General features: G+C 42.1%; 1 protein-coding gene across 3 annotated transcripts in view; it reads left to right on the plus strand.

The window, feature by feature from the left end:
- The first annotated feature begins 321 nt into the window (after positions 1 to 321).
- The window catches only part of ndrg4 (NDRG family member 4), a 54,467-nt gene continuing 27,219 nt past the window's right edge, over positions 322 to 27,569 (plus strand). For 2 of the 3 annotated variants that reach the window (XM_084059140.1, XM_084059141.1), the window contains exons 1-4: positions 322 to 404; positions 21,296 to 21,386; positions 23,958 to 24,122; positions 26,107 to 26,145. In XM_084059140.1, the coding sequence (XP_083915266.1) occupies positions 21,309 to 21,386; positions 23,958 to 24,122; positions 26,107 to 26,145 (282 nt within the window). In that variant the 5' untranslated portion in view covers positions 322 to 404; positions 21,296 to 21,308. The remainder of the gene's footprint in view (positions 405 to 21,295; positions 21,387 to 23,957; positions 24,123 to 26,106; positions 26,146 to 27,569) is intronic. The other variant, XM_084059142.1, reaches the window with a different exon arrangement.

A 27,569-nucleotide genomic window follows, 5' to 3' on the forward strand; every position in this document is an offset into this window, starting at 1 on the left:
TGTGTGTGTGTGTGTGTGTGTGTGTGTGTGTGTGTGTGTGTGTGTGTGTGTGTGTGTGTGTGTGTGTGTGTGTGTGTCTGCTCCTCTCCTCTCCTCTCCTCTCCTCTCCTCTCCTCCTATCCTTTCTGTCCTCTGATCCTCAGCATGCTGCATCATTGGTGAAGCCACGTGTTCTCTGTTTATTAGAAGGAAGGAGGGAGGGAGGGAGAGAGGCAGAGAAAGATGGTGAGGGGAGAGAGAGAGAGAGAGAGAGGATCACAGACACACTGCCTCTTTCTCTCTAGCGCACATACTTCACCAGCACACTCTCCCAGACCGCAACAGCCTGCAGGGACGCGCACAGACAGACACAGAGGCAGATATCACACGTAGCTCAGCTCAGACTCTTATATACAACATCACAGGTAAGGTATTTTATTTGTATTTATTTTTTCTTTAGCGTGCCATTCTCAACAGTGTGTACATTTAGGCTGGTAGTCTTTGTGCAGCATCAAAAGGCTTAACTACTTTACAATTTAACTTCATACTTCATTTGTCCAGGGAGTCAAATTAAGCTCTGTACTAGAAGTGTCTTTAAAAGCAGGGGATTCTTTTAGAAGCATGATGTATATACACTGTAGGTAAGCGAGGGCATACTGCCTTGCCTGGTGGCTGTTTAGGCAGTATACCCCAATACTTTGCCCGGCGCCCCCCATGCCAGCCTCTGCATTGGCGTGAGTAGGATGTTGACAGCTTGAATTTATTAACCCCTATAGAAAAACAGAGTGCGTCATATAGTGTATACAGTAAAGCCTTATCCCCACCATCAACTCAACTAAAACTATACAGAGAGCTTGGACAAGTGCAATAAATGTAATTAACCTGACTGTGACTGAAATGCAACTAACAACTTGTGACAAGTGTACTGGACCTTGCGCTGGCCTGTCAGTTACACTAGACTAATATTCTTCTGTGTTGTGGCCCGAGGGTGATGCTGATATTGTTCATATATGCTCTACAGTATATACAGAAAGTCATTGTACTTTTAACAAAGGGCATAGACCGTTAATGGTAGCAATCAAAATGATGTGATTGCTGGGTACAACATTAAAAAGCAGAGGGTGTATATTTTATGTGGCATCTGTTAAAGTTGGAAATGGAGTGAATATTAGCTTTATTGGTTTAGCGATGGATTGGGCCGTTTGGTTGATTAGTGTGCGTGGAAGTCATAAACGTGTATTGAATTTATGTCCTCTAACGTTCTCTGCATGAGTTGTTGAATGCTGTGACACACTTGAACTTCCTTCATGATGTAATGTACCTGCAATTATATGAAATGTGCTGGGTGAAGAAACATCTTTGATGGTTGTAAGTAGTCCCATTAGTGTTTATGTTTTTTTCTGAGGGCCAAATGCCTCTGCTTGAATGTGTCTCTGAGCTACGAGTCGCACTTATTCTACTTTCAGTGTTCAGTGCAAAAGTGACAGGCGTCTGTAAAAGAAAAAAGCACACACAGACCACCAGATTTAACCCCAGCTTATGATATGCAACTGAAGCCGTCCCTAGCTGCCTTCCCTATGGGAGCAGTTGTGTTTCATAGCTCACAGTATATAAATAGATTTACAAAGAACCATACACATACACCCATGGATTTGTTCCTACATCAGCTATGCTGAGCCTGACAAAACCTCTTGCTTGTTCCATATATCATACTACACATGCAGCTGCACTTACACAACATTTTTGAGTAGTATTTTCAAGTATTATTATTCACTCATGAGGTAGTATTACACACAAATATTTGGCTCAAGAACTACACAAATACAATAGATTACTACACTATAGCATTGCATTATATTCACTTATATAGCTATCATAGGAGGTATAAAAGTGTCAATTTGGTCAGCCCTTATTTTAACAGGAAATATATTTCTATCCAGTATTAATCTCTCTCTTTTATCTTCTGTAGCAAATTCCAAGGGATCCTTTTCATCACTTTTTATAAGGTGTCTGCAGTGTGTAGTTATTGCATGGAGCCTCCTGTTGTAATTCTGTGAATCTTATTGCAGCCTTTGCACCTGCAATGCACCAGTACTAGTACCGTAGATCTTGTCTCTTGTATTCTTATACCCACTGCTAGATGGGGCCTGGATTGTTTTGGAACTTCCCTCCCAAGGCTGGCTGCACGGTTCCACAGAGCCTCCTGCAGACCATGTACGTAGGAATGTAAACCAATGCCTCGTCGTATATGCGTAGATCGCCTTGATCCAGCTTGTGTTTATCTATCTATGGCATCTCAGTCCATCGCTCCATTCTCAAGTCATATTTACTTAGTTGTGTGCTGGTATCATGAACCCAAAATAGACGATCTACAAGCTTACAACGTGTGGTGTTGCGATGTGTTGTGAGTTTGTAGATCGGCTATTTTCAGTGTGCGACACTGCACACAATGAAGTATATCAAGACCTTCAGTCCAGTGTTTCACCTATACTGTATACTCATTGGCCCCACTACTTTTAAAAACTTCTGATTATGAAACAGGAGCAGATTTTTTTACCAAAAACCGTACCACAAAGAAACACTGTGTAAATTAGTAATTTTACAGTTATAATCTCAATGTGGAATATCACACTGTAGGAAGTTACAGCACTCACCGAGTGAAGTTGCCTTAGAAGACACTGGCTTGAGGTCACGCTTTTGTATATTCAGGTTCAGGGATGTGATTGTTGAACTGACCTTGATTCAGATTATTCCTTTTCTGAATGTTCCAATTGTCCAAATTTATAATTAAGTTTGAGACTAACATTAGCACTAACAAAGGTTATCCCATATACCATATATTTTCTTGGAGGCCGGAGAAACTTCATCCTCAAACTAAGAGTGCCATGGAGGCTTGTAGACCATCATAATTCCTCATGTGAGCAGGACTAAAAGCCAGTGTCCAATCACTGCAGAGCATTGGACCAAATCTCATATATCCTATAGGCAAATTGACACTTGACCAATTCATTGATCATATTGTTGCTGTCAGGTGGAAACCTTGTACTGTATGTCCAAAACCGTTACTTTTCAGGAAATGGAAATAGTGAAAATAGCCATGTACAAGCTCACAACGTGTTGTATCGCGACGTGTTGCGAGACCGGCTATTTTCTGCACTTTTGACACTCTTGTATGACAAAGTAGGGATTTAAGTGTCGAAAAAACATACAATGTTGAAATATGGAGGTTTCTGTCCGACAGAAACGATATGAGAAATTTGTGGGAAAACTCATAAGCCAATGGACCCATCACCGTGATTGCTGGACCAAGACTGAAGCGATGAGATTAGGTGGTACTTAGATTACACTCACGCTCATTGGACACGCTGACAATGAGCCTCCTGCCAAAATAGTGCATAGCAATGCGGACTATCCTCCTACGCACACTTCCTCTGTGTGTGAGTGTTATCTTCTCTAATCATCCATCAGCTTTAGAGCGCCAGTCTGGGTGTTGGCTGTCCTACAGTATGAGATTGTCCTGGTCTGGATGGAACTGCATGTTCCACACATCCCTGCTTGTACTGTGTATGTCATAGCTGTGTTATCGCGAGCACAGTTCATCTTCAACTTTGGCAGCAGTAATAAAGTCTTTATAGTCATAAACTGCTACAGTAGTGTAAGGCTCATTTCCTGGATAAATCAAGCATGCGTTAACCACTTAAACCCTTCATTGACCCGGGTCCCCCAGGGCTCTATCCTTGGCCCCTTCCTTTTCCCCTTTATACCAAATATCTTAACCAAAAATAATCAGTCTACAAGATTACAACACGTTGTGTTGCTACAGGCTGTGCTTGTAGGCCGACAATGTTTGCCAAATGTTCACCTATTATGACAAGCCCAGAATAGGGACGCTAGGGTTCAAGTGGTTAAAAGTCAGGAGTTTGTTTGTTTGTTTGTTTGTTTGTTTGGCTAGAGAAACCAGCAGTCCACTTGATGGTCAGTAAAGTGGGGTTATGTGTTAAAAGCCAGAGTGGGTGTCATGCTGTGATAAAGAGAAGTGGATTATGTCATTGAGTGGATGGTACGTATGTGCACTGGTGCAGCTGATATATTGGATATTGAATGTGACAGGCCCGCTTTTTCCTGTGGTTGCTAATGGAGGACCACTATTAAAATGGAGGCTTGCACCGTAATGCCGATACTGTAGCTTCATAAAGTGTATAAAAAAAACTATGTTCAATCTTTATTATTATCGCACATTAATATATGCAAATTAAACAGACACAGAGGGGTTGAGATGTTATATGCAAAGTATTATGTTATACTAAATTAAACATTACATTTTTCCTAATAGATGCTGTGCATGAGCACTCATTGTCATTACTTAGCATTTACTGGGAAATGGCATTGTGGAGTAGCCCACTTGGCCCTCCGCAGTGGTGGAATTGTACAGCCTGACGATTATTATCATTGTAAGCTGGGACAAAGTCTCTAGGAGAGAAGGAAATGGTCATAGTTTCTTAGGTGGTACCTCGTTCAGACTCTCCACTCAATCCAGGTTATTTGCTCCACCAAGCATGGACCTGAGAGACATCTGGTTCTCCAATCCGTTCCGGAAGCTAGGGATCCAGCAAATAGTCTCCCTTCTTCTCAATATTCTGCTGGTATCCCTTTGAGGACCACACACTGTCTGTCCGTCTGCCCTGCTGGCACTTCCTGCATGACCCTATGGTTGTCTCACAGAAACGCCTTCACTAAACTGGCCATTCTTTTGTACCAGTATGGCTGCTGAATGGGCAAACTGTGCTATTCAGCTTGAAATGAATTGTACAGTGCCAGACTTATTTTTGGTTTTGTTTTAACAGCTAAAGTGCATGGCTTTTATTTCTCTTCCCTCTCGTAACCAAGAGACATGAAATAACATGTTGTTTTTAGTCTTCATTAGGGTATGATGATGTGTTACAGTATCTGTGTGTAAAGCCTGAACCAATACTTGGTTGTGCATCATGTCTCGCACCGAAAATAGCCAATCTACAAGCTCACAACACAAGCTTATAGATCGGCTATTTTCTGTGCATAAACCAGATTGAAAATGGTCTAGAAACTAAAGCTGACATCGAAGGCTCAAATTGAAAGCTTCATGCTCTGCGGTTCAGTCTTCGACAAACAGCTTTTGAGCGAGTGTTGTTTGTGCCAGTGACTAGTAGGTATAGTGACAAGATGTTGGACGTGGCACTGCCCCCTGGCACAGTAGTCCTCATGTCCTGTCACACTCTCTTTCTGACTCTGACGCCAGAGCAGAGAACTTATAGATATACAGATAGAGATATAGAGTGTGTGTGTGTGTGTGTGTGTGTGTGTGTGTGTGTGTGTGTGTGTGTGTGTGTGTGTGTGTGTGTGTGTGTGTGTGTGTGTGTGTGTGTGTGTGTGTGTGTGTGTGTGTGTGTGTGTGTGTGTGTGTGTGTGTGTGTTAGTGCTGCATGTGTGTACTCACAGTCACACATATACTGCATGCATGCATGCATGCACGAGTGACTTCCATGGGTACCCTTGCACCGTCCATTGCATACTCACTGTAATTCCTACAAAGACTTATTGCAGATATTGGGGGGTTTGACACCCTTTGGAGATACAAGGTTCTTATCTGGCATCAGTTATGAGGGCGCTAATTCAACTTTGAGAGTGTGGAAATGGAACCCTTATGGTTTTTAGTGCCAAGGGCTTTAGCTGATAGCTGCTATTTAATATTTAATCCATACAGAGACATTGATATTTCTTCTTTGGGAAACATTGCAGGCACAGAAGACTCCTTCAGACATTCAGCACCTATAAATAATTGAGAGCTTCACTTCCAAATGTAGAACAGACCTAAATGACAAATGACCAGGTTACCTACCCAGGGCCTGCAAAATTTGGAAGGCAGTCCATATTGGAATGGGATCTGAAAAATCTGACTTGATCTTGATCACATGACCCCAGATATAATTTGTGTCAATTAGTGTGAGTTTTGGAGAAAATCTGTAGAACTAGTAGCAAAAAGTGTGTTTTGAAGAAAATGCAAATTGGCGGAAAATGTAATCTGTTCAAATGACCAGAGATTAAATTGAGATTGAGGTTGCGTCATGATCCAAGGAATCCAGGGGAAAAAAAGATTTTGATTGTACAACCTATGGCCAAAATGTGACGTGGGCTGGTGTAGCGCCACCATGAGGCCGATTTGGAAAATCTTCCTTGGCCTTGGCCAGTTGTTGCCAATCGAAAAGGAATATGAGAAATCAGACAGATCACATGACTATAGAGAAAATATGTAGGCTACCGATTTGCGTGAGGTTTGGACAAAAAGTAATATAAAACATTTTGAGTGTTGCAAAAACAGCCTCCTGGTGGCACTATAACTGGCCGAAATTAACATTTTGGGCAGAGGTAATTCCTTGGCCTCCTGGGAGTCTTCGTGCCGATTGGTCCAACGGTGGTGGAGATGAGCTGTTCACAGACACATGGACACATGGTTTGCCCGAAGCTCCGGTTAGTTCCCAAATCACGCGTCCCTGTCTCTACACAAAAAGGAGGTGGTGCCCCCGGAGGCAAAAACGAAGGGAAAGATTTTGCTTTTGCTTTTTTTTTAACTGAATGGGTTCCCAAATATAACTTGGCATCCCTGTTTTGGGCAGGTTTTCATTCATACATTTTCAACATTTTCAACATTTTCCAAAATTGCGAAAATAGCACCTCTACAAGCTCACAAATCAGCTATTATCATTATGTTGGCACTGTCGTACAATTAAGTTTAGGGCACAAATGAACCCTAGCATCCCTATAGTGGGACATACAGTTAGGGTAAATACAGTTATGCACTGTAGCATCCCTATACTGGGACATACAGTTAGGGTAAATACAGTTATGCACATATATTCTGTATATTGTGCTGTAAATGGTATGGGTCATATCTGGTCTCAGCATCTGAACATAAGAAATTAAATGAGACAGACTTATTTAAGCCGTGTGCTCTAGAACGTCTCACCAGTTCAAATGAATAGTGGGTCTTGTCAGTAGATTTTAGCATCAGTTCCTCCATTCAGTCTGTATACTGAGCACGCCTGGAAGGCAGCATTTCAACGTATTATTTCCGCACAGTTCACAAACTCCAGCAGAATGAAATCAACCCAATAGCCTGGTCCAGGGATATGACATATTTCGGAAGCAGGATGTTGGCACCTTCCTGGTTCTCTCAGCATAAGTCAATAAGATTTTTGCATTAGATTTTTTATTATTGCCGAAAATAAGCTCTGTGGCATATAAATATTCGGCATACAAATATTCTTCATACAGTAGCTTTTGTTACGGAAGATAGTTCACAAATGCACAAACTGTTCTGATTTTTACCAGGTGCAGCCTGGTCTATGAACAGTCTGAGTAATCGTCATCTTACCTAATTTGCATCATGTTTGACATATTCGCAACATGTTTTCAATCATTGGCTGTCCTGACTGTCCTTCACTCCTTTAAGCCAATGGGGACACTTCCCCGTTTTGACTGTTGTTTAAGCCAATGGGGAGAAGGGCCGTCCTCCCATGCCCTCCCCTGTCTCTCTTCTTCCCCTCTCTCCCCCTCTGGCCTCTTCAATTCACTCTGCTGCTGTGACTGACGAACGTGTATCACCGCCCGGCCGTCAGTGCTGTAATGTCGCTCATTCATTCATTTGCTCCAGGTGTGTAAGCTCAGAAGCTCATTTAAGTGGGCATTGGGCAACAGTCACGTCTTAAAGTCATCATTAACACCATCATATGGTGAAGTATTCTCCCTCGGTAAAACACCTCCTATGGAGAAAGAAGTCGTTCTCGTCTTGTCGTCATCCGGGTCCTGGCAACCGTACCGAGCCGAGTGCAGCCGACAAGAGTCGAGCGAAAACGAGGTGCCCGCCATTGAAAACGCCGCCAGCCTACTACACGACAGCCTCGCGCCCGTGTCTGTCAAGTAAAAACCGGGCATCAACTGTGTGTTGTCACACGCTACTTAATGCAAGTAAATTCACGCCTTTAGAGCCTCCATCTAAGTCTGGGGAAGAGCATTTCAGTCTTACTGTGGGTGACCTACGGGGAGCTAACGCTAACAGCCTTGAGCTACACACAAACACACGCAACATACACGCACACATAGACTACTGAGCGCTTTTGTGGGTCTTTGCGAAATCCCGAAGTCGAGTTTTGGTCATTGGAACGGTGATGCACGTCACCCGTTTGTGAAGTGGGTATTGTTTTTACACACACACACACACACACACACACACACACACACACACACACACACACACACGCTCACACGAGAAGCACCTGGTATTATATGACTTAGCCTACTCAGGCTTTTGGGAGCACACCAGACAGTTGTCAAGTTGTTTGATTCAGTATTTAGGTATTTGATATACATTTTTTGATGAATCTAACATGTTAAAAATGGCGTTTGAAGTTATAATGGGTTTGTATAGGAAGGGGGCATGTCTGATAAAATGAATATCAAATATCTAAATACTGAATCAAGCAACTTAAAAACTGTCTGGGGGGCTCACAAAAGCCGGAGTAGACAATACAATGAGTGAAATATCCCTTTAAGGCCCAAATACTTGTTTTGGTTGTGGTCCTCTCACATAAAACAGAGAACAAAGACATACTTCTTTTTGGATCAGAAGAGGTGTTTTTATGGGCCCCATGAGGGGAAGATGGTTCTGTTGGTGTGGAGTGTGGCTGAATGGCCTGAGGGCTTTCAAGAATGGCTTCATGGGAAATGTTTTCGGGGAGGACTTTGTGCTGGGTGGGGTGTTCGTCATTGGGCCAGGACTGCAGGGCACTGCAGGGCATTCTTTGCAGGGCATTCTTTCATTAGAATTCCTCTTGAGTCTAATCTATCTCCGTTGGTCTTTCACCAGTATGAAAGTAGTATGTACTTATTTATCTGCATAGTTTTCTGCATAGTTTTTTGTTCTGTGTGCTGTTTTCTTTTGTTGTTTCCTTTGTAAAGCACTTTGTAACCCAGTTTTGAAAGGTGCTATATAAATAAAGTTTTATTATTATTATTAATATTATATTTCAGACCACCAGGAAATTGAGTATGGGGATAAGGTCAACATTTACTGTCAGAAGCTGTTGAGGGAATGCAACAGGAAAGATAATGTCCTCTGCAAATAACCATTAGATTTATAATCACCTTGCCTTAATAATCCCCTCATGATGACTGATAATGATGCATCTTCTTCAAATATCTCAGTGCCTTGACTGCCTGGACGGAACAGGATCTGAAAGTCTGGAGGGTTGCCTGGAATGCCTTGTATGGGATGAGTAGAAATCTGACATGGGAGATGACCTCAATAGGCCGCTGTTCGTGGCTACAGTAGAACCGGTACATGCTCTACGGGGCTGTGACATATAGGCGCTCAGAGTACAGCAGGAAAATGCCCTGGATGGCAGCCATCCACACAAGAATGCTACAAATGGCTCTTGATGTCAACATCAGAAACGAGGACCTCTAAGGTCTCCCACGGGTCACGGACAAGGTCAGAGAGAGAAGTTTGAGGCTTCATATGGCGTCGCACTGCGTCACACTTGATGGAGATTCAGGAAACGTGTCCATTGTGTCCACACAAAATAATCCATAAGTAGGTTTAAATCATGCCTAATTCTCTCCTTTATTAGACTGCAGGAGTGTGATCTCTTTTTTTTTGCTGTGGGAGGAGGTTAGGTTGGAGAGAGGGAAAGAGAGGAAGAGCGATGTCCTTCAGTGGGCTTTTATCCTCCTCTGAGGTTTGTCAGGTAGTAATGTCTAATTAATCCACCTGTCCATAAGTCAATAACCTTACCCGACAGAGCTTGAAGAGAGATACAGCATGAGTTTAGCCACAGTGGTTTTACTGAATGTTTTGTGTCGACTGAGCAGGTGTCTGTCTCTCTGTCTCTCTCTCTGTCTCTCTCTCTGTGTGTGTCTCTCTCTCTCTCTCTCTCTCTCTCGCTCTCTCTCTCTCTCTCTCTCTCTCTCTCTCTCTCTCTCTCTCTCTCTCTCTCCTTTCTAGCTGTCCTCTATTATTTCTCTCTCTCTGCACTCTATACTCTACTTTTTGTCCCTTATATTATCCCTTATTTTGACATTTTCATTGTCCATGTACAATATGTACAGTATGTATATTTCTGTCTCTACATATCACCCCTTTCTCTCTCTGTCATTCTGCTGTCCCAGTTTCCAGGTATTGATTGTGTGACTGTACTGTACATCAGATGAGATGCTTCCCCTCCACATGACTGAGCAATTGATTTCCTGTCCGACAAGAAGCATTTCTCTAAGCCTTGCTGTCCCCAATGTCCCTTTAAACTTCAAAGGGACATGCGGGGACAGCGAGGATTAGAAACTTTGCTGGCTGTGAACCTAAATCCCATTTACTCAGCGGTAATGTTGGATAGTAGGCGATGTTAGTGGGAGGGCTAGCAGGGAAGTATGTGTTGGTTTAACGTGACATTATAAAATTGATACAGTAGTTCCTTGATTATGATTGCCTGAACTGCGTTCGAAAACCGTTGTAAAATGCTCTATAAACCACACCAGTGACTGTATTACTCCCTCATGTTAGGATATACAAAAACAGTATCTGATAACATTGTAGGCCCCCCTCGGGTCGTTGGTGATGCACACGCAGTTTGAAGTCAGTCAGTCGGATAGTTCACAAGATACATGACCTACAGACACACACACACGTACACACGGTCAGAGATTTCGCTCATTTATAGTAGGACACACCATTCGGGACCTTCCATGTATCTGCATAGCAACTGAATCCAGGTTTGTGGTTGCCATGGTTACTCAATACCCAAACCTCCATCAAAGTGTCCTATTGCTTTAAAGTTTAAAACAATATGACACTTTGTTAGAGGTTTGGGTTGCGGCGAGATATCTTCAATAATTGCTCCATGGTTAGAAATTGATATTTTGTGAGCTTGTAGATCTACTATTTACTGAACACCGCCACGCAACTAAGTTTATTATTTATTATTCCAACACCCTTCCAACAATAGAATCATTGCTAAGAAAACAATCAATAATTACAGCCCTACTTTAATTAGGAAAATGGGGAGACAAGTGGAAAAATAGTGTGTTGTTTATGGTAAAATGAGGGGAGCAGAAGAGAGAAGATAAACCAGACCTAATAGAACTAAGCCAGGGCCAGCCGCACTGCTGGGAGTTGTCATAGCAACCATGTCTGGGCAGAGCCACAACGAAAAAAGCAAAATGAGGGAAGGAGGGGTGAGAGGGTGAGAAAAGAGGACAGGTTCAATTTGTTCCCCTCGACTAAATGCCGGAAAAATAGACTATTTTCTCTGTACTGGGGGGACGGGGGGGTGACGGTCATGGGACGGGGGACTCTTTTCTTTGGAATAAAAAGCTTTCTTCTTCCTTCTTGGCTGTGTGCCTTTCACAAGGCATCCTTTGTGCGATGGAGAGATAGAGAACAGAGAGGCTGGTAAATAACCTCTCACCCACTGACACTTTGGCTCTGTAACTGTACAGTGTGGTCAGGGATATAGAGAGGCTTTGAAGTATATAGCCCTTGATTGTGGAGAAACGGACTGCCACATACCTCACTAACAGGCACACAAATAACACACACGGACAGAGACACACACACACACACACACACACACACACACACACACACACACACACACACACACACACACACACACACACACACACACACACACACACACACACACACACACACACATACACCAGGACATCCTGTGTCGCATAGGCTCATAGTATGTTACATGAAAAGAAAGGCATAAGGTGCATGTGCACACCCACACACAATACTGACCCAATTCACTTGTGTCCTCCAGAAAATCTTCATTACCATTACATACAGTACATACTGTATGTACCCGTCTATAAGAGGATATCTGTGTGTGTGTGTGTGTGTGTGTGTGTGTGTGTGTGTGTGTGTGTGTGTGTGTGTGTGTGTGTGTGTGTGTGTGTGTGTGTGTGTGTGTGTGTGTGTGTGTGTGTGTGTGTGTGTGTGTGTGTGTGTGTGTGTGTGTGTGTTTGTTTGTCCGGGGCTAATCTTGAAAACCGCTGGACCGATCGGCACCAATTTCTATGTGCACACTACCAAAAGGAACATATTACCTCCATGCACTTTTTGTGCTTACATTGTTTAAAATAAGTATGTTTTAAATGTTTTCAAATATTTAACGTTTTAAATGTAAGTCAATAGGGCTGAAATTGGGCTGACACCGTGCCTAAATTTGGATATGACTGAGGTCATCAATGTGACATCTCATATCTGTGTCATCGATATGCCGGAGTAAAAAGCTTTAGTGTATGTGCTTTTTATTGGCATTTTCCCCTTCCTACCCCTCTCTCTCTCTCTCTCTCTCTCTCTCTCTCTGAGCAAGCTCTGGTCTGACGTAGGCTCGTTCCAGCATCACTCATCTGCGAAGAGAAGAGCCTGGTCACGACCTAAACCAGCGAGTGTCTCGGAAGTCCTGAGTGGACAGGATTTCCGTTGTACGTGTTTCCCCCGGAAACAATCTTTTTTGACTAATCACAACACTCGTTTCATTCACGGAGAATGTTAACAGATTTGTAAAGCATCAACGTCATTTCCTTGGGCGGTACTTCCGCCAAATTCAACCACTTCCGCCTAGATAACCAACAGCCCAGCTCTTGGCCAGCGTGGGTCTGACGTAGAGGTCCACCCGAATCGAAAGCCAATACCCGAGACCTGTACGGGTTACGTTCCATGTTTCATTATGGTCTATTCGGGTCCGGGTGGAGAGAGAGACAGAGAGGAAGGAAGGAAGGGAAAAATGCCAATAAAAATTGGCATTTTACTCACTCAGATCAGTGCTTATCAGGAGAGAAATGCATGAAGTGCAACTTGCATGATGATTAGGCTGACCTAGGATCAGATATTATACCGACGCTAAATAAGAGAGGAAAAGGTTGAACGTTTCTTGAGAATCTTCAAACCAAATCATTTTAAAACAGCAATGCATTAATGATATATTTTTTAAAGCAAGTAGGCCTACTCCAATACTACAATTTTGACAGAGCAACTTTCCCTAGTACAGTAATTGAGTAATATTCAACCAGGGGTATCTATACTATGACAACTACTGTGGTTGAGTACTTTGTCCACCACTATTTTAAAGAAGGGGAGAGGATAACTTTACTGCTACGTGGGTGCTAGATTCCATGGAGCAGCCTATCCATCACAACTGGTAGAACAGTATTTTTAATGGCAATTATAATTATTTGTTTGTGAGGGACATAATTTGGTTCTGTAATAGGCTATCTCGAAACCAATCGGATCTCATAACCAATTTCTCGGGTTCATTAGGGTTCAGGTCTGTCATAAAGAAAATGTCATAACCAATTGGATCTCGGAATGAATTTCCTGCGTCCATTAGTGTTGGGTTCCGTTATTTTGGACCCGTGAAGACCTCTAGTCTAACGTCACACACAACCTCTCCCCATCCTCTCCCTAACCCAACCTGACGTCATCAATATGCCAGAATAAATCAGTGACTGAAAAGCTTGTGGCATGTCCACACAGTGTGCCTCACTACAAATAGAATCATGCAAAAAGCACAGAAAGATACAGAAAGAAAACAAAAGGCTCACATTAAAGAAATACCCAGTTACACGTTTGCTCTGTATGATGTGAGTGTACATGTGCTGTATATGCATTTAATGTACGTATGTATAGCATGTATAGTAACAATTATTGGAGTGTCGGTGGGAGGGGGGGTTATGACTGCCTGGCACATGGTTGGTGTTTTTTTCCTTTCCTGTTTTGTTTTGTCTGATGTAGGCCTACTATATTTTGCTTTGTTGTCTCCGCCAGGCCGAAAGGCATGGCGAGAGAGTATGTTTTCCACCCCGTCCGTCCGTCCGTGTGTCCGTGTGTGTGTCCGTGTGTCCGTCCGTCCGTCTGTGACCAGCTAATCTCGGGCACCGTTGTCCTGATCGCAGCGAAACTGTGCACACACCCTCCCTGGATGCCAATTCAGAACCTTTGCCCCAAATTCTTCTCATGGGCCTTTTATAGCGCCACCAGGAGGCCGATTTGTGCAAAATACATTTTTTGACAGTACTCCTACAGATTTTGTCCAAAAGTCACGCAAATCGGTACACAGTATCTCTATAGTCATTAAACGAAACGGGTCTTTCAGATTTCTCATATTCCATTCTGATTGGCTAAAAATGTCTTCCAAAGTTTGCAGGAGTGCTCCGTTTTGAACAAAATGCCTCAAATCATGAACACAGCATGCAATTTCCGTGAAAATTTGCACGCACATTCCCATTAGGCCGAGGAAGAACTACCATTTGAATTTTGTCAAATCAGCCTCATGGTGGCGCTATAACAGGCCGATTTGTGTTTTTACCTATAACTGCACCGATCTGTGTAAAACTTTGTATGCACACTCCCTAGAGGAAAAATCTTTGCCCTGCCTTTTTCACATCTACCTTTTATAGCGCCACCAGGAGGCCGACTTATGTAAAACATATTATTTTATACTACTCCTTCCAATTTTATCCAAATTTTACGCACATCGGTACACATGATCTCTATAGTCATGTGATCACGACGGGTGTGTTTGATTTTTCATATTCCATACTGATTGGCTAAGATTGACATCTAAAGTTTGCATTATTGCCTTGTTTTCAACAAAATTCCGCAAATCATGAACGCACCGTCCGATTGCGGTCAAACTTTGCACGCACATTCACACTATGTTGAGGAACAAATGCCACCCTTTTAACATTGGCCTGTTATAGCGCCACCAGCAGGTCTAATTTAGCGAAACAAATGTTTTAAACAAAATGCCTCAAATCATGAATGCAGTCAGTGTCCGATTGTCGTGCAAGGCCTAACAAGAAATGGCACCCTTTTCACATTGGCCTGTTATAGCGCCACCAGGAGGCCACAATAGCCTACCTGACCTGGCGGAGACCTGTGCTCCGAGGAGCACTTTTTCTAGTTTTGTTTTGTTTTGTTGTCTCCACCAGGCCAAGGCATGGGCGAGACTTTTTTTCGCCCCTCTCCGTCCATCCGTGTGTGCCGATCGCCAGGAAACTTTGCACGTGTAGCAATAGTGGCTCAGAACCTCTGCCTGATGACCAAGACCCTAATATTTCCCTTGGCTGAGGGGGAATTTACCTTTAGGCTAGTCGTTAAGATGTTGGCTTTCCACACGGGAGACACAGGTTCGCAACCCGGGACATGCTCACTCCCTGTAGGTCAAGGAAGAATCCCCACCCGAATTGTTTTTTTATATATTGCTTCTACAGATTTTGTCCAAACATCACGCAAATCGGTACACATTACCTCTATAGTCATGCGATCAAGACGGATCTGTCCGCCTTTTCATATTCCAACCTGATTGGTTAAGATTGGCATCTAAAGTAGTACTAGTGGCCCGTTTTGAACAAAATGCCGATTTTTGGAATTTTAAAGAGAGATAGATACAGTAGTAGTGTAGCAAGACAGGAAACCGAGCTCATGACGGGAATCAGATTCAAACTTAAACCAAAAGGAAACCAAAACTTTCAATCAGAGGTGGAAGAACGGAGGCAGCATCTGTCCACAGGCATCCACATCGGCGTCACAGGGCCAAATATAGCCAGCGTAATGCGATGGTAATTGATTTCATGACCAGCCATCTTACATAAGGCTGTCACAGGCACAGCCAGGGAAGAGATGCTCAGACGATGGGGTGGAATGAGGCAGAGAGAGAAGCCCCTGTGTAAGCAGAAGATTACAAAAGAGACAAATAACCGGTGATAACGAACAATACAAAAAATAAACATTAAATATACTTCATTGGCCGAATGACAGCATGCACAAGACATTTGGCACTGATCGGACCAGCAGTTTGTGAGATAAGCCCCGAACAAATAAACAGACAAACAAACAGACCCATTTTTTTGTCTTCCCATTTGTGGCTCTTAAACCTGATTTATACTTTGTCATATACCGAATAGTTTTTCCCCTCGCAAATCAATAATTATTGACGAGGCAAGTAAAATCCTCATTGTTAATTTGTCCAGTTGTGAGCCAGAGAATACAGATGTATTTGGTTACATTTGTACACTTTGAGAGTCAAGTAACACTCTGGATTTTACAGTGCAGCCATAAGACAGACAGACAGACAGACAGACAGATCCTATGAGAGATAGATAATGACATACAGGAGAGACAGACCGCAGAATGGCAGTGAAAGCCTGACAAATAGCCTACAGGCGGAGAGGGACAGTGATAGATAGCATACAGTAGAAAGGGAGAGCAAAAGAAAGGAAGCGAGAAAGAGGCACATGAAGAATATTGGAGAGTAGAGGAGGGAAAAACAGGGACAGACTGCGAACATGGGTAGAAAGTGCTCTTTTATTGTACTTTTTGGAGTACATTTTAAAATAACATTAACAATAACAATTATATACTTTATTCAAGTAGGTTTTTGGGGAGGTATTGTTCACAACTACTTTTGGAAAGGCAGAATTGCTGATTAGCCTACAGTTCTGCTCTGACACAGTCAGGTGGATAATTTGCTTTGAACCCTCTTCAAGCCGTCTGAGAGAGAGAGAGAGAGAGAGAGAGAGAGAGAGAGAGAGAGAGAGAGAGAGAGAGAGAGAGAGAGAGAGAGAGAGAGAGAGAGAGAGAGAGAGAGAGGGTAGAGGCAATCGTCACTGGAGAGAACAGATCGTCACTGGAGAGAACAGAACAAATGTAGGTGAGAGAGAGAGAGAGAGAGAGAGAGAGAGAGCGCACAATGAGGGGTGATCTTAACGGGCGTGGTACCCCTGCTTTCTCAAATCCATATTGTGTAAGTTATCTTACTTCTACTTGAGTAATATTTAAAATAACTATTTGTACTTGGGTAGGATATTTATCTCCACCAGGCTGGAATTGCCGGGCAGGGAATATGTTTTCTCCCCTGTCCATCTATGTGTTTGTTTGTCTGTTTGTCTGTGTACGGCTAGGCACCACTAGACTGGTCGGCATGAACTCCCAGGAGACAAAGGAAGAACCTCTACCCCATATTTTTCACATCGGCCTCATGGTGGGGCATTTTTTAAACCGTTGGTTGTACAATAACAATATAGCTATGCCCATCTCTGCCTGGTAGGAGTTTCCACCATTTTGTGTTTTTTTAACACACTTTTTGCTAATCCTGCTACAGATCGTGTCCAAAACTCACGTAGGCCCTAATTGGTACAAATTGTCTCCGGAGTCATGTGATCAAGATGAGTCAGTCACATTTTTCATATCCCAACCGATTGGCTACAATTGGCTTCGAAACTGCGGGACGAGCCCATTTAGCGAAATAATCAGTCAAGTCATGAACTTATGGAAAATATCGCAAAATGGTCTTGTGAGTCATGTGACAATGGACGTCAAATACAGTTTTGATACTCCATACATTACGTTACAGCTTCTATTCTCCACATAGAAGGTGGCAACCCACAGCTGCACCCCACGACTGACACAGCCCTGGGCAGGCAACCAGGCCTGACAGAGATCTGCGCTCAGAGAAGCTGCACATTTCTAGTCTTGTACTCTTTCCAGTCAACGACAGATAAACAGTTAAAACCCAAGAGGTGAGACACTAGAAAGAGGGCCAGAGAGAAAGTCAGGAACAAACAGAAGGTATAGGTCGAGAGGTATTTGGCCCCCGTTCCCTAATTAATCATTTTCACTGAGCCAGTCAACTGTCCACGGAAAGGTCATGCTCACACAGTTTGCAAACTGGTTACAGTGGGAGGGATGCGGAAGGAGGAGGGAAAAGGAGACAGAGTCATTGGATGGTTTTTCATTTGAGCAGCTTCATGTGAAAAGACTGTGGTTCAAAGTGCTTTCCATATTGAAGATTGTGTGGAGACCCTCCCCTGTGCGTCACAGCAAGCAACATGAACATCAACAATGTAGCAGTTGTTCTGTTGCTTAGATAGAAAGTTTTGTTTTTATTTGAGATATAGAAGAAACAGACCAGAGCTTGCAGAAGGATTAAAATGCCCCTGTAGTGGCTGACTGTGTGTCCTGAAATAGCCTCTTACACTACTAAGAAATGGACCAACTGTATGTTGCTGCATGTTTATTATACTTTGTGTTGACACCAGTGGTGGACAAAGCGTTCAACCCCAGTACTTGAGTCCAAGTATAGATACAACTGGTAAAATATTACTAAGCTATAAGGGAAAGTTGCTCAGTCGAATCTATTGAGTTAAAGTACAGGAGAACTTGCTTTTGTGATTGTGAAATAATATGGTATATTCAAACACTTATTTTCTTGCTCATACTGTACAGTATACTGCAGTTACAACCAAAAGCCTCCCTAAAACATCATTCCGGAATAATTCCCATGATCTGGTGTAGAGATTACAAATATGATATGAGTGTAGGTTGGGAGAAACAATGCTGGTGCCCTGGGTAACAATGTGGTGTTTATTTGGGTTAAAACTTTTGTGGTCACACATTCTGCATGCCATTGATTTCTCGATTTTTTAGTAAACCAGCGCCAACAGAAAGGGTCTCTTAATGGCATCAAAGACTATTATTGTGTGGGAGTCTTTCATGTTCATGTTCATGTTCAAACGTACAGTATATTGAACTTTTGGGTAACTTTTTACACTGGACTTTGGAGTACTGAAACACACACGTAGACACGCACACACACACACAGACACATATATCTTAGATTTTTTCCTCTCCTTGACATTTATTTTCTCTGCTGTTTACTTTTTCTCCTAGCTTTCCTTTCTTTTTTCTCTTTCTGAAAACAAGCAAAACGATGGAGCTTGCATAAAAATGTCACCCACTTTTTACACCTGTAAACCTGTGATGTGACAATAAAGTTGATTCTGATTCACTTGCACATGCTCATACAGGTTCTCAGTCAGCAAGTGCCTTGAATGACTAAGTGGCATTTGGCCTTTGTCTCTAGTCTTTTTGAGGTTGTTAGTGATAAATAAACACACTGTCTATTTTTGACATCTGCCACCAACTGAATAAAAGAGTGAAGGAGAAGCATAGAGTAAAAGAGGAGAAGTGATGTGGAAGTGAAGTGGGTTATAACCTTAACTACATGAAACCCTAGCGTCCATATAGGGCGAACGTTCAACGAAAGTAGCTGATCTACAAGTTCACAATCACAACGCGTGTGGATTGTGGACTTTGTGAGCTTGCAGATCAGCTGTTTTCGGCGAAGAGAGTTGGTGTAGCAGGAAACAAGGAGGGGGCCTAGTATAGACCCCTAGGGGGACTCCGGTAAATGAAGTACAATAGGGCGCATGTGGTTCAGTTAGCGGGGGTCCTTGCTTTTGGACAGCATCACACTAGTGCATTGTAAACTTTGCTAAGCAGGACTTTAACTCCTGGCTTTACAGGATTAACAATGCTTGTATGTTTGTGTGTTGGCATGTTATTGTCTGTGATCCTCTGGGACAGCGGGGTGGTGCCACCAGAGCTTTGCAATGCCCTTGTACTGACACACTATTGAGCCTGGACGTGAGTCCGACCACAAATGGACTTTGTGTCTGTGTGTGTGTGTGTGTGTGTGTGTGTGTGTGTGTGTGTGTGTGTGTGTGTGTGTGTGTGTGTGTGTGTGTGTGTGTGTGTGTGTGTGTGTGTGTGTGTGTGTGTGTGTGTGTGTGTGTGTGTGTGTGTGTGTGTGTGTGTGTGTGTGTGTGTGTGTGCGTGCGTGCGTGCGTGCGTGCGTGCGTGCGTGCGCGTGTGTGCGTGTGCGAGTGTTTTTGCACATATGTTTGTCTGTATACAGTACATATCATGTTTTCTGTCATATTGTGAGTCTGACTGTGTGTGCATATTAGTATTATGTAGTATTTTTGTATTTGCATGCCTGCATGTTGTTTCTTCACAGCTCATCAGTGAGCTGTATATTTCTGTACTTGTGTCTGAAGGTAAAGGTTATACTGATAAGAATTTTATGAAAACGAATAATGCAGACTCCCTCTCTGTCTGTCAGGTAGTGTCTGATCTGCACTCCAAGCCTATCTTCATAATGCAATGTCCAGCAACTGTGCCATGTGCAGCGTTCTTTTCTTGCAGTTCATGCCATCTATGATGAGATTTTGTTTCTTCAGAACATCAAGTAATCACTTAAACCCTATATACTTTGCTGACCAGGGTTCCCCTGGGGTCGGTACATTGCACCCTCCTTTTTCCGCTCTACAACAAATCGCTTTGCAGAAAATAGCCGATCTGCGAGTAAAAGACAAGTGGTAGATCTGCTATTTTTGGTAAAATATTCGTCTGTTTTTGCTGAATATTTGCCTGTTTTTGCAGAATGCTCGCCTATTATGACATGCCCAGAATGTGGACACTTTCAGGCGGTTAAACTGTTGTAAGGTTGAGATAAAGTTATTTTAGATTGTTTTACTTGTACGCATACAGATGTAACCATTGTACCAATTCCACATACAGTACACAGAAAAGACGCTGTGTAGAAAAAACACCCAATTAACCATTTAAATGATTTTACTGTTATTGTGCCACCCACTTGTAGCTTATAAGCATCACCAATACTGAAACCAAAGTGCTTTAGTGCCTTTATAGTGAAATGCAGATACTCTATTGGTGAAGAGAAGCAAGGAAACCTTTTAGCTGCGCTGAGCCAGCCCGTCATGCCTATTGCACTTCCATAACCACCACCTGATGCTTAACCGCCAGCTATTCACACTATTCCATTTGAGTATGACATTCATGGATGAATGAATGATTGAATCGATTTCTCCATGTGGATTGGTAGAATGCCTTCATTAAATGATCATTATTGATCTCAATTATGTCAATCAATTTACCTGAATTGAAACAGAATTGATTTCAGAATGTGCTGCATTGATTGTAATGCAAATAAGGATGCTTGTTAGGCAATCTTTCACGCACCCCCACACACACACACACACACACACACACACACACACACACACACACACACACGCGCGCTAGTGCGTAAAGTACGCACGCACACACGTAGGCACGCACACACACACACATAGACACTCTCATACTCAGATACGCACGAACGAACACGCATGCATGCACGCACGTAAGTACATTTCCATACACATATGCTGCCTCGCATGCATGATCTCAAAATAAATGGGAAGAGATGTAATGATATAATTGTATAATTGTGTGTGTGTGTGTGTGTGTGTGTGTGTGTGTGTGTGTGTGTGTGTGTGTGTGTGTGTGTGTGTGTGTGTGTGTGTGTGTGTGTGTGTGTGTATGTGCGCGTGTGCGTGTGTGCGTGTGCGTGTGTTACTATGGTGATTGCAGGTTGCTGTCAAGGATGGCAGGGATGAAGGAGCAGCAGTTCACAGAGGAGAAGCCCTTGCTACCTGAACAGAGAGTACTGGACTCAGACATGGTCAGTAGGTCTTTCTTACTACCTGGGTTGTTTACTGTAGTACAGTATGTGCTTGTGAGATGATAGAATATGCATATCACTTGTCACTAGTAATTGTAGTAGTAATAGTAGTAGTTGTTGTTGGTGATGATGATGTTGAAGTCATAATAACTACAGTATCACTAACCAAATTCTGATTAGTGTGTGTCCTAACAGTATGTGTCTTCCACAGCATGCATCTGGGTAACATTTACTCATTTAAATTACATTACATTTTATTGAAGTTATGAACACTTTTACGGTGTAGTGTCTGTAGCAGGTTCCAGTTTAATGCTAACCCGTTTCCCATTTACAAAATAAGCTTAATGGAATTATCACCAATCAAAGGGTGGAAAAACGCAACAACCTGTTTCTCATTTAAAAAACAACAAGATTATCCTCAATCAAAGGGGGGGGGGGGGTTGAAATAAATGCATTTATTTCAATTAGCAGTAGCCTATACTTAATTACGGAATATCTTCAAATACCCCTCACCCTGTAAGACTCTCATGAAATTATTGCTTCCTGGCTTTCTTTATCTGTCTCTGCTCAATGGACAGCAGTTAACAGGATTAATATCCATCTAACTGCGGCGCCAGGAATGCACACACCACAGCATCTGTCATGCTTTAATTGGTGGCTTAACTTTGCGCCCTGATTTTAGACGCCATAGGTTGTCTAAGTAGGGCCCTCAGAATTAAATGAACATTGAGGATTTTACAGTGTAGATTGGGGTGCAAGAAATAAAACAAAACAAAATTCATATCAATTGGGGGTCCTAGTCTTGTTTTATGATCAACAGGTTAATGCTAACTAGAACCTGCTAGGCTACTTACAGCAAGTGGCTTCTAGGCGTTATGGTCTATCTATGTTAAAACGCAAAATACAGAAATGTGAGGTCTTGTGTTCATTATTTGTGATGGCATTTAGACAGTAAGTGTTATTCATGAAACAAAAGAACTGACTGAGTCATACAATTACTGCAGTGGTGATCCTTGCCCTTTACATTGGCAAAAATTGCCAATGTAAAAACTGCGTTGCAACACGTTGAGAGCTTGTAGATTGGCATGTTTTATATCAAAGACATTTGGTGTGCAGAGGGAAGAAGAGTGCATCAAGTATAGCAGCAACTCACGTCATATAATAATAGACGGTTTAAGTGGTTAAGCTGGATCATTATGACTCACTGCTTGTATTGTATAAAGTCTACTGATCAGGCAAGTTATGTTTGCGTGACTCCACTCCACAGTCTTATAATTGCTTTATATATAGCATGTATGCAAACATCCAGTTATAAATTCTGGTCCTCCCTTCCTCTGTGTCTTTCAATCATGTTATTTTTCTTGCTTTCTACTCTACTATGAGTGTGTGACCTTTGAATGTCAGAAACTCACGGTGGTACTGTACATAGTGACTTCTACATTTGCCCTGGAGCTGAAGGACTGTTAACTCTGAACAATGTGTCCTCTATCTCTTCACCACACCCCAACAAGCTTATTGAATATCATCACCATCATCCAGGCCTCTATATTTCTCCTTCACCCATGGCTTTCGTCAGACCTTTTGCCTGCTACTGGAATGAAGCAAAGGCGAGGGGGGAGATCTTGACATGCTATGCTTGTGCTTGCACCCTGCATTATAGGCCATGTGCCACCGTGCGCCATAGATCGTCATCCCTAAATGTCATTGTACAGTTATTCTTTTGTCAAAATTATGTTTTTGTATTGATTTGAAAAGTCTGCAAAAATAGTCCCCGGAGAAAGGACAAATTTATATTGCATACGGATTACAAGCGTCTCAGACTCAATTATTCTGGTGAGTTTGGTAACATTTTAATGGCTTTGGTGAAAATGTAAACAAATGCAAAAAATAAAGCCACTAACAGGAAATTATATACAACATATGGCCGAAACTGTGGATAGATCTTATACATATCTTATACATACAATTATTTGGCACTCCTCATCACTGTAGCAGTAAAGTAAAAACCTACAGTACAAGGTCGGTGAGGACACCAAAATGAGGTGACAATATTTGGCACCATCTTATTCTGAGCCGGAGATGCAACTGATTTATAATCTCTGGTGATTTAAAATTATGGGGGAAAAGGTGTCTTCAGTGCAGAGATATACACCTTCATAACTGGATGGAGACAACCTCACTGTCCAAGGCACTAGTTTACCTGAAACAAGTGACTAGAAATCCTTTAAATTGCCCCATGATATTTTCAACAATTTTGTCCAATTTGGATACAAACACAAATGTTGATTCTGAGGTAGCCTCAGATGAAGACTATCATAGATGTATTTTATCGATTTTGACATTTACGAAAGTGAAAGTCAGTAAAACTCAATAAAATACAACTAGTCTTGATCCAAGGCTACTTCTGAGGAGTTTCTAATCCCAACAAGAAACTATCCAGAATAAAACACTCACATAAAAGTGCTATACTCATAAAAGGAAAAGATAAACATGAGGTCTGGCCAGGCCTGAGATACCAGTGGGTCAATGAATGGCTGTGTCCTTAACCTTGTTTGTTGTTTCATGATACAGCAGGATAGAGGAGCAGAGGCGACGGGGGGTGTGAATGCCCTCCCCTGCACTGGTCGTGCGCCCCTCACCACCCCCCCTCCCCACAGCCGCCCCTCTCACGGTTGGCATGTCATCGCACGGCACTGGCTCCGTCGAACCCGCAGTCGGACCAGCGGGGTCATCCCGGTAACTACCAGAACCACCAGTCTACCAGGACAGAGGACGGGATACATGCACTCAGCAGAGAGCAGAGAGCATAACACCACCACACAGAAGATAACATAATAATAGGCTACAAAATAATTATAATAATTTGCAATTAATGTATAATAGAGCCTTTCAAAACAGAGTGCTTTAGAGATTAGCAAAACAGATAAAATAATTCAAATGTAAACATAACACACAATAGCCCTACTCATTGGAACACAAGAACACTACATCATGACAAAGAACAGAGAACAAAACAGTCTGCAAAGGCAGTGCTCCACAGTGCTTCACTGTATTTCTTCTCCCATAGCCTCATTCACCACCCAATACATTGTAGATGTGTAGTCTGTAGTGATGTCAATGCTGTTTCATAGGCTGTCTCTTCTTATTAACATAAATATGGGAGCTACTTGTCTCTTTGCTTGTTAAAGTGTAAATGTCACCTCCAACAAAGCTACATGGAAGGCCTCCTCAATGAGCTGAGAAGCCACAGTTGCATACACTATTTGGGATGAGGGTTATACAAGTGAGAAGAGTGCCACCTGCTGGTCCGACCACCCTCCTGCAACCTTCTTGTATTCACCGACTTTACCCCCAGAACAAACAAGCCATATTGCATGAAATCCACAGGTATGAAGTTGCCCTAGAAGTGATGAATCTGTTTGAAAATGATGAAATTGGGATTGTTCCGCAGTTGAATTTCAAGCAGCTTCACTGCTGGTAGCATTTTCAAAATGTTTTGAGGTTCATTGCTTTTCAGGGCAGATTCATGTCCTGTTTGTGAGTGCATGACATACTGAACCCCTCTCTCAAGGTGTGAAACAAGGGTGTGACCTACCCTTGTTTCTGTTCTGTAGAATGACAACACTTGTCATTCGAGTAGAATGACAACACTTACCTCTGTTTCACTCTCCGTGATGATGATAATATAATAATATCTGACTTCCCATTTTCCTCTTCCTCATCAATCCTTTCTTTTATAACTTATTTTCTCTTCAGACATGTCTTCAGATATTTCCTTTCGAATCCAGCATCTAAAAACTAACCTTTGCATGTGTAATCCCAATATGGAATGGATGTGAGATATATTACCCTGATTAATCCTGATTGTGATCCTGTTCTTTTGTGACGTCTTTGGAGGGATGAAAGCAGGAGTCATTTCACTCAAGTGGAGTTTTGAAATAACACAGGTTGTGCTGTCCCTGCAGACACACAAACACATAACAAACATGTGTGACTGTTGCTTGATCTGGATCGGGACAGGCCTCAGTTCCCCAAAATCATCTCACAGAACTGTAGAGAAAAGAAAAAAAAACGTTTTTTACTACGTGGGTTATCAAACACATAAAAAACATTACTATACATTACAAGCTAAATAGGTAACCTTTGTTTCTTCAAGCATTTAATATGTGTTCAACAGTTACCATATACAGGTCACATGTCATATTTAAAAAATAACACACTGATTGTCCCACACTTATTATTACAATTAATCACAATGCAATCTCCCAAATGGATTTTAGCAGAAAGATTATCTTTATCCACTCAGTTATTAATAATGCATGTGCATTTATGTGGACAAAACAAACTTTTCAACACCCGTTTTCACTGAAAACACTCAACAGTGGCCCATGTATCCTGAAAGCTTTTCTGAATACATGGGCATGTGATGTAATGACGGTGAACATCATCATACTGTGAGGATGATTCTGTGAAACTGGATCTTGTCTGATGTGGACTTCTGTACACATCATTGTGTTGCTCTTCTTTGTAGCTTGTGTGCTCACAGCTTTAATCACTCTGTCCTCTGGTGCGGTGGTGGAAACTCCATGTGATGTGTAGGGAACACGTGAGATTCAAACTTATGTGGTTCCTTTTCTTCTCCATTTCATTCACTTTCTCTCGGTTCTCTCTTTCTATTATTCCTCTCTCTCTCTCTCTCTCTGTCTCTCTCTATCTGTAGGAAAACTCTGACCAACTGATGCCACCAGGTGATTGGAAGGTAAGGGCTGATGTGTTTTGTTGCAGTCATATTTTGGGTATCATTTTCCCATGACAGGTTTGTCATGGGACAACAACCAATTGGTGGCTGACCTGGCCAAGCTACGACCACTTCCGTTTTTTGGTCTCCAAGGCTGGGGCGCCTTCAGCTCTGACATAATGTAGCAAAACCTTTATTTAGACGGAAACGGTGTGCGTTAAACACATAGGGTTGTACCCATGTGTTGTAGAGTATATATGGCAGCTGAGAAGGCCATTATTTGTGTTATTTTGGTTTCTGTTCAGAGCCTGATGCGATTTTAAATACCTATTTAATACTACAAAGACATTTAATGTTACAGTCACTGCCCGTCCAGAAAAGCAGAGAATGTTCCAATTGAGTGAAGGGGTGTGTGGGAACTGTGGTTCTTATTTATAGTGATCCATTTGCCTTGCATTTGAGGATGACAGGGTAAACATCTCAGTTGAAGAATAATTCACATCATACCTTTTAGCGCCTGTTACAATCTGAGATAATTATTTGATTATGAGTATGGGGCAAGTCATTACTGCTGTTGTGATATGATAGTGCAATATTTATCATTATATATTTAGAGGAGTAGAGTGGTATAGAAAAGTTTAAGTGTCACTCCACAATAGTGCATACAATAGCAAAAGATATAAATACTGTGTCTTCTCATGTCTTCAATTGTTGCATACACCAGGCGGCAGTGGATGCCTTTGTGAAGGATGTCAGTTGGATCCATTGTGTTCACTGCCTTTTTAATACGGCAGGATTTACATTTCTGCTGATAGGGTAACACCACTGACACAAGCACAACATTTGAGAAAACATACATTACCTCAAAGCTCAAGCCGGAAACTGTAGCAAAATCGATAGGGTTGGAATCGTTATCTCCTCCAGGCCAGAACTACGCTAATAAACAACGTAGTATTTTAAACCATGATGAAATCTTGTTTTATTGTACAAACGTGATCAAACCTTTTCTTCAAAGGGGACATCATGGCAGGGTCCATGGTACTTTATGGACATGCTGCCTCCTTGGCAGAGATATGAACTCCACTGAGTACCTATACAGTAACCCTTTGCAGTTACTTTAATTATGATTTATAATATTCTTAAATCTGAAAACACAACACGGAGACCCAATCCACTGTGTCTTTATTCCAATGTTAATGCTAGGATTAACATCATAGATGTAGAGGTATAGCCAGTGGTGGAAAAAGTACTCAAATATTTTACTTGAGTAAAAGCAGCAATACTGCAATGTAGAGATACTCTGTTACAAGTAAAAGCACGGTAATCAAAATTATTATTATAATTTTGATTTAAGTACAAAAGTATTGGCATCAACATTTGTTACAGTGTTCGTTTGAATTGATTGAATTCATGCTTTGGGAGTTGGGTTTTCACACCTGGCCTGC

Source organism: Gymnoscopelus microlampas (assembly GCF_963454915.1).
Source record: "Gymnoscopelus microlampas genome assembly, chromosome: 6".
In the NCBI taxonomy this organism is placed as follows: Eukaryota; Metazoa; Chordata; class Actinopteri; order Myctophiformes; family Myctophidae; genus Gymnoscopelus; species Gymnoscopelus microlampas.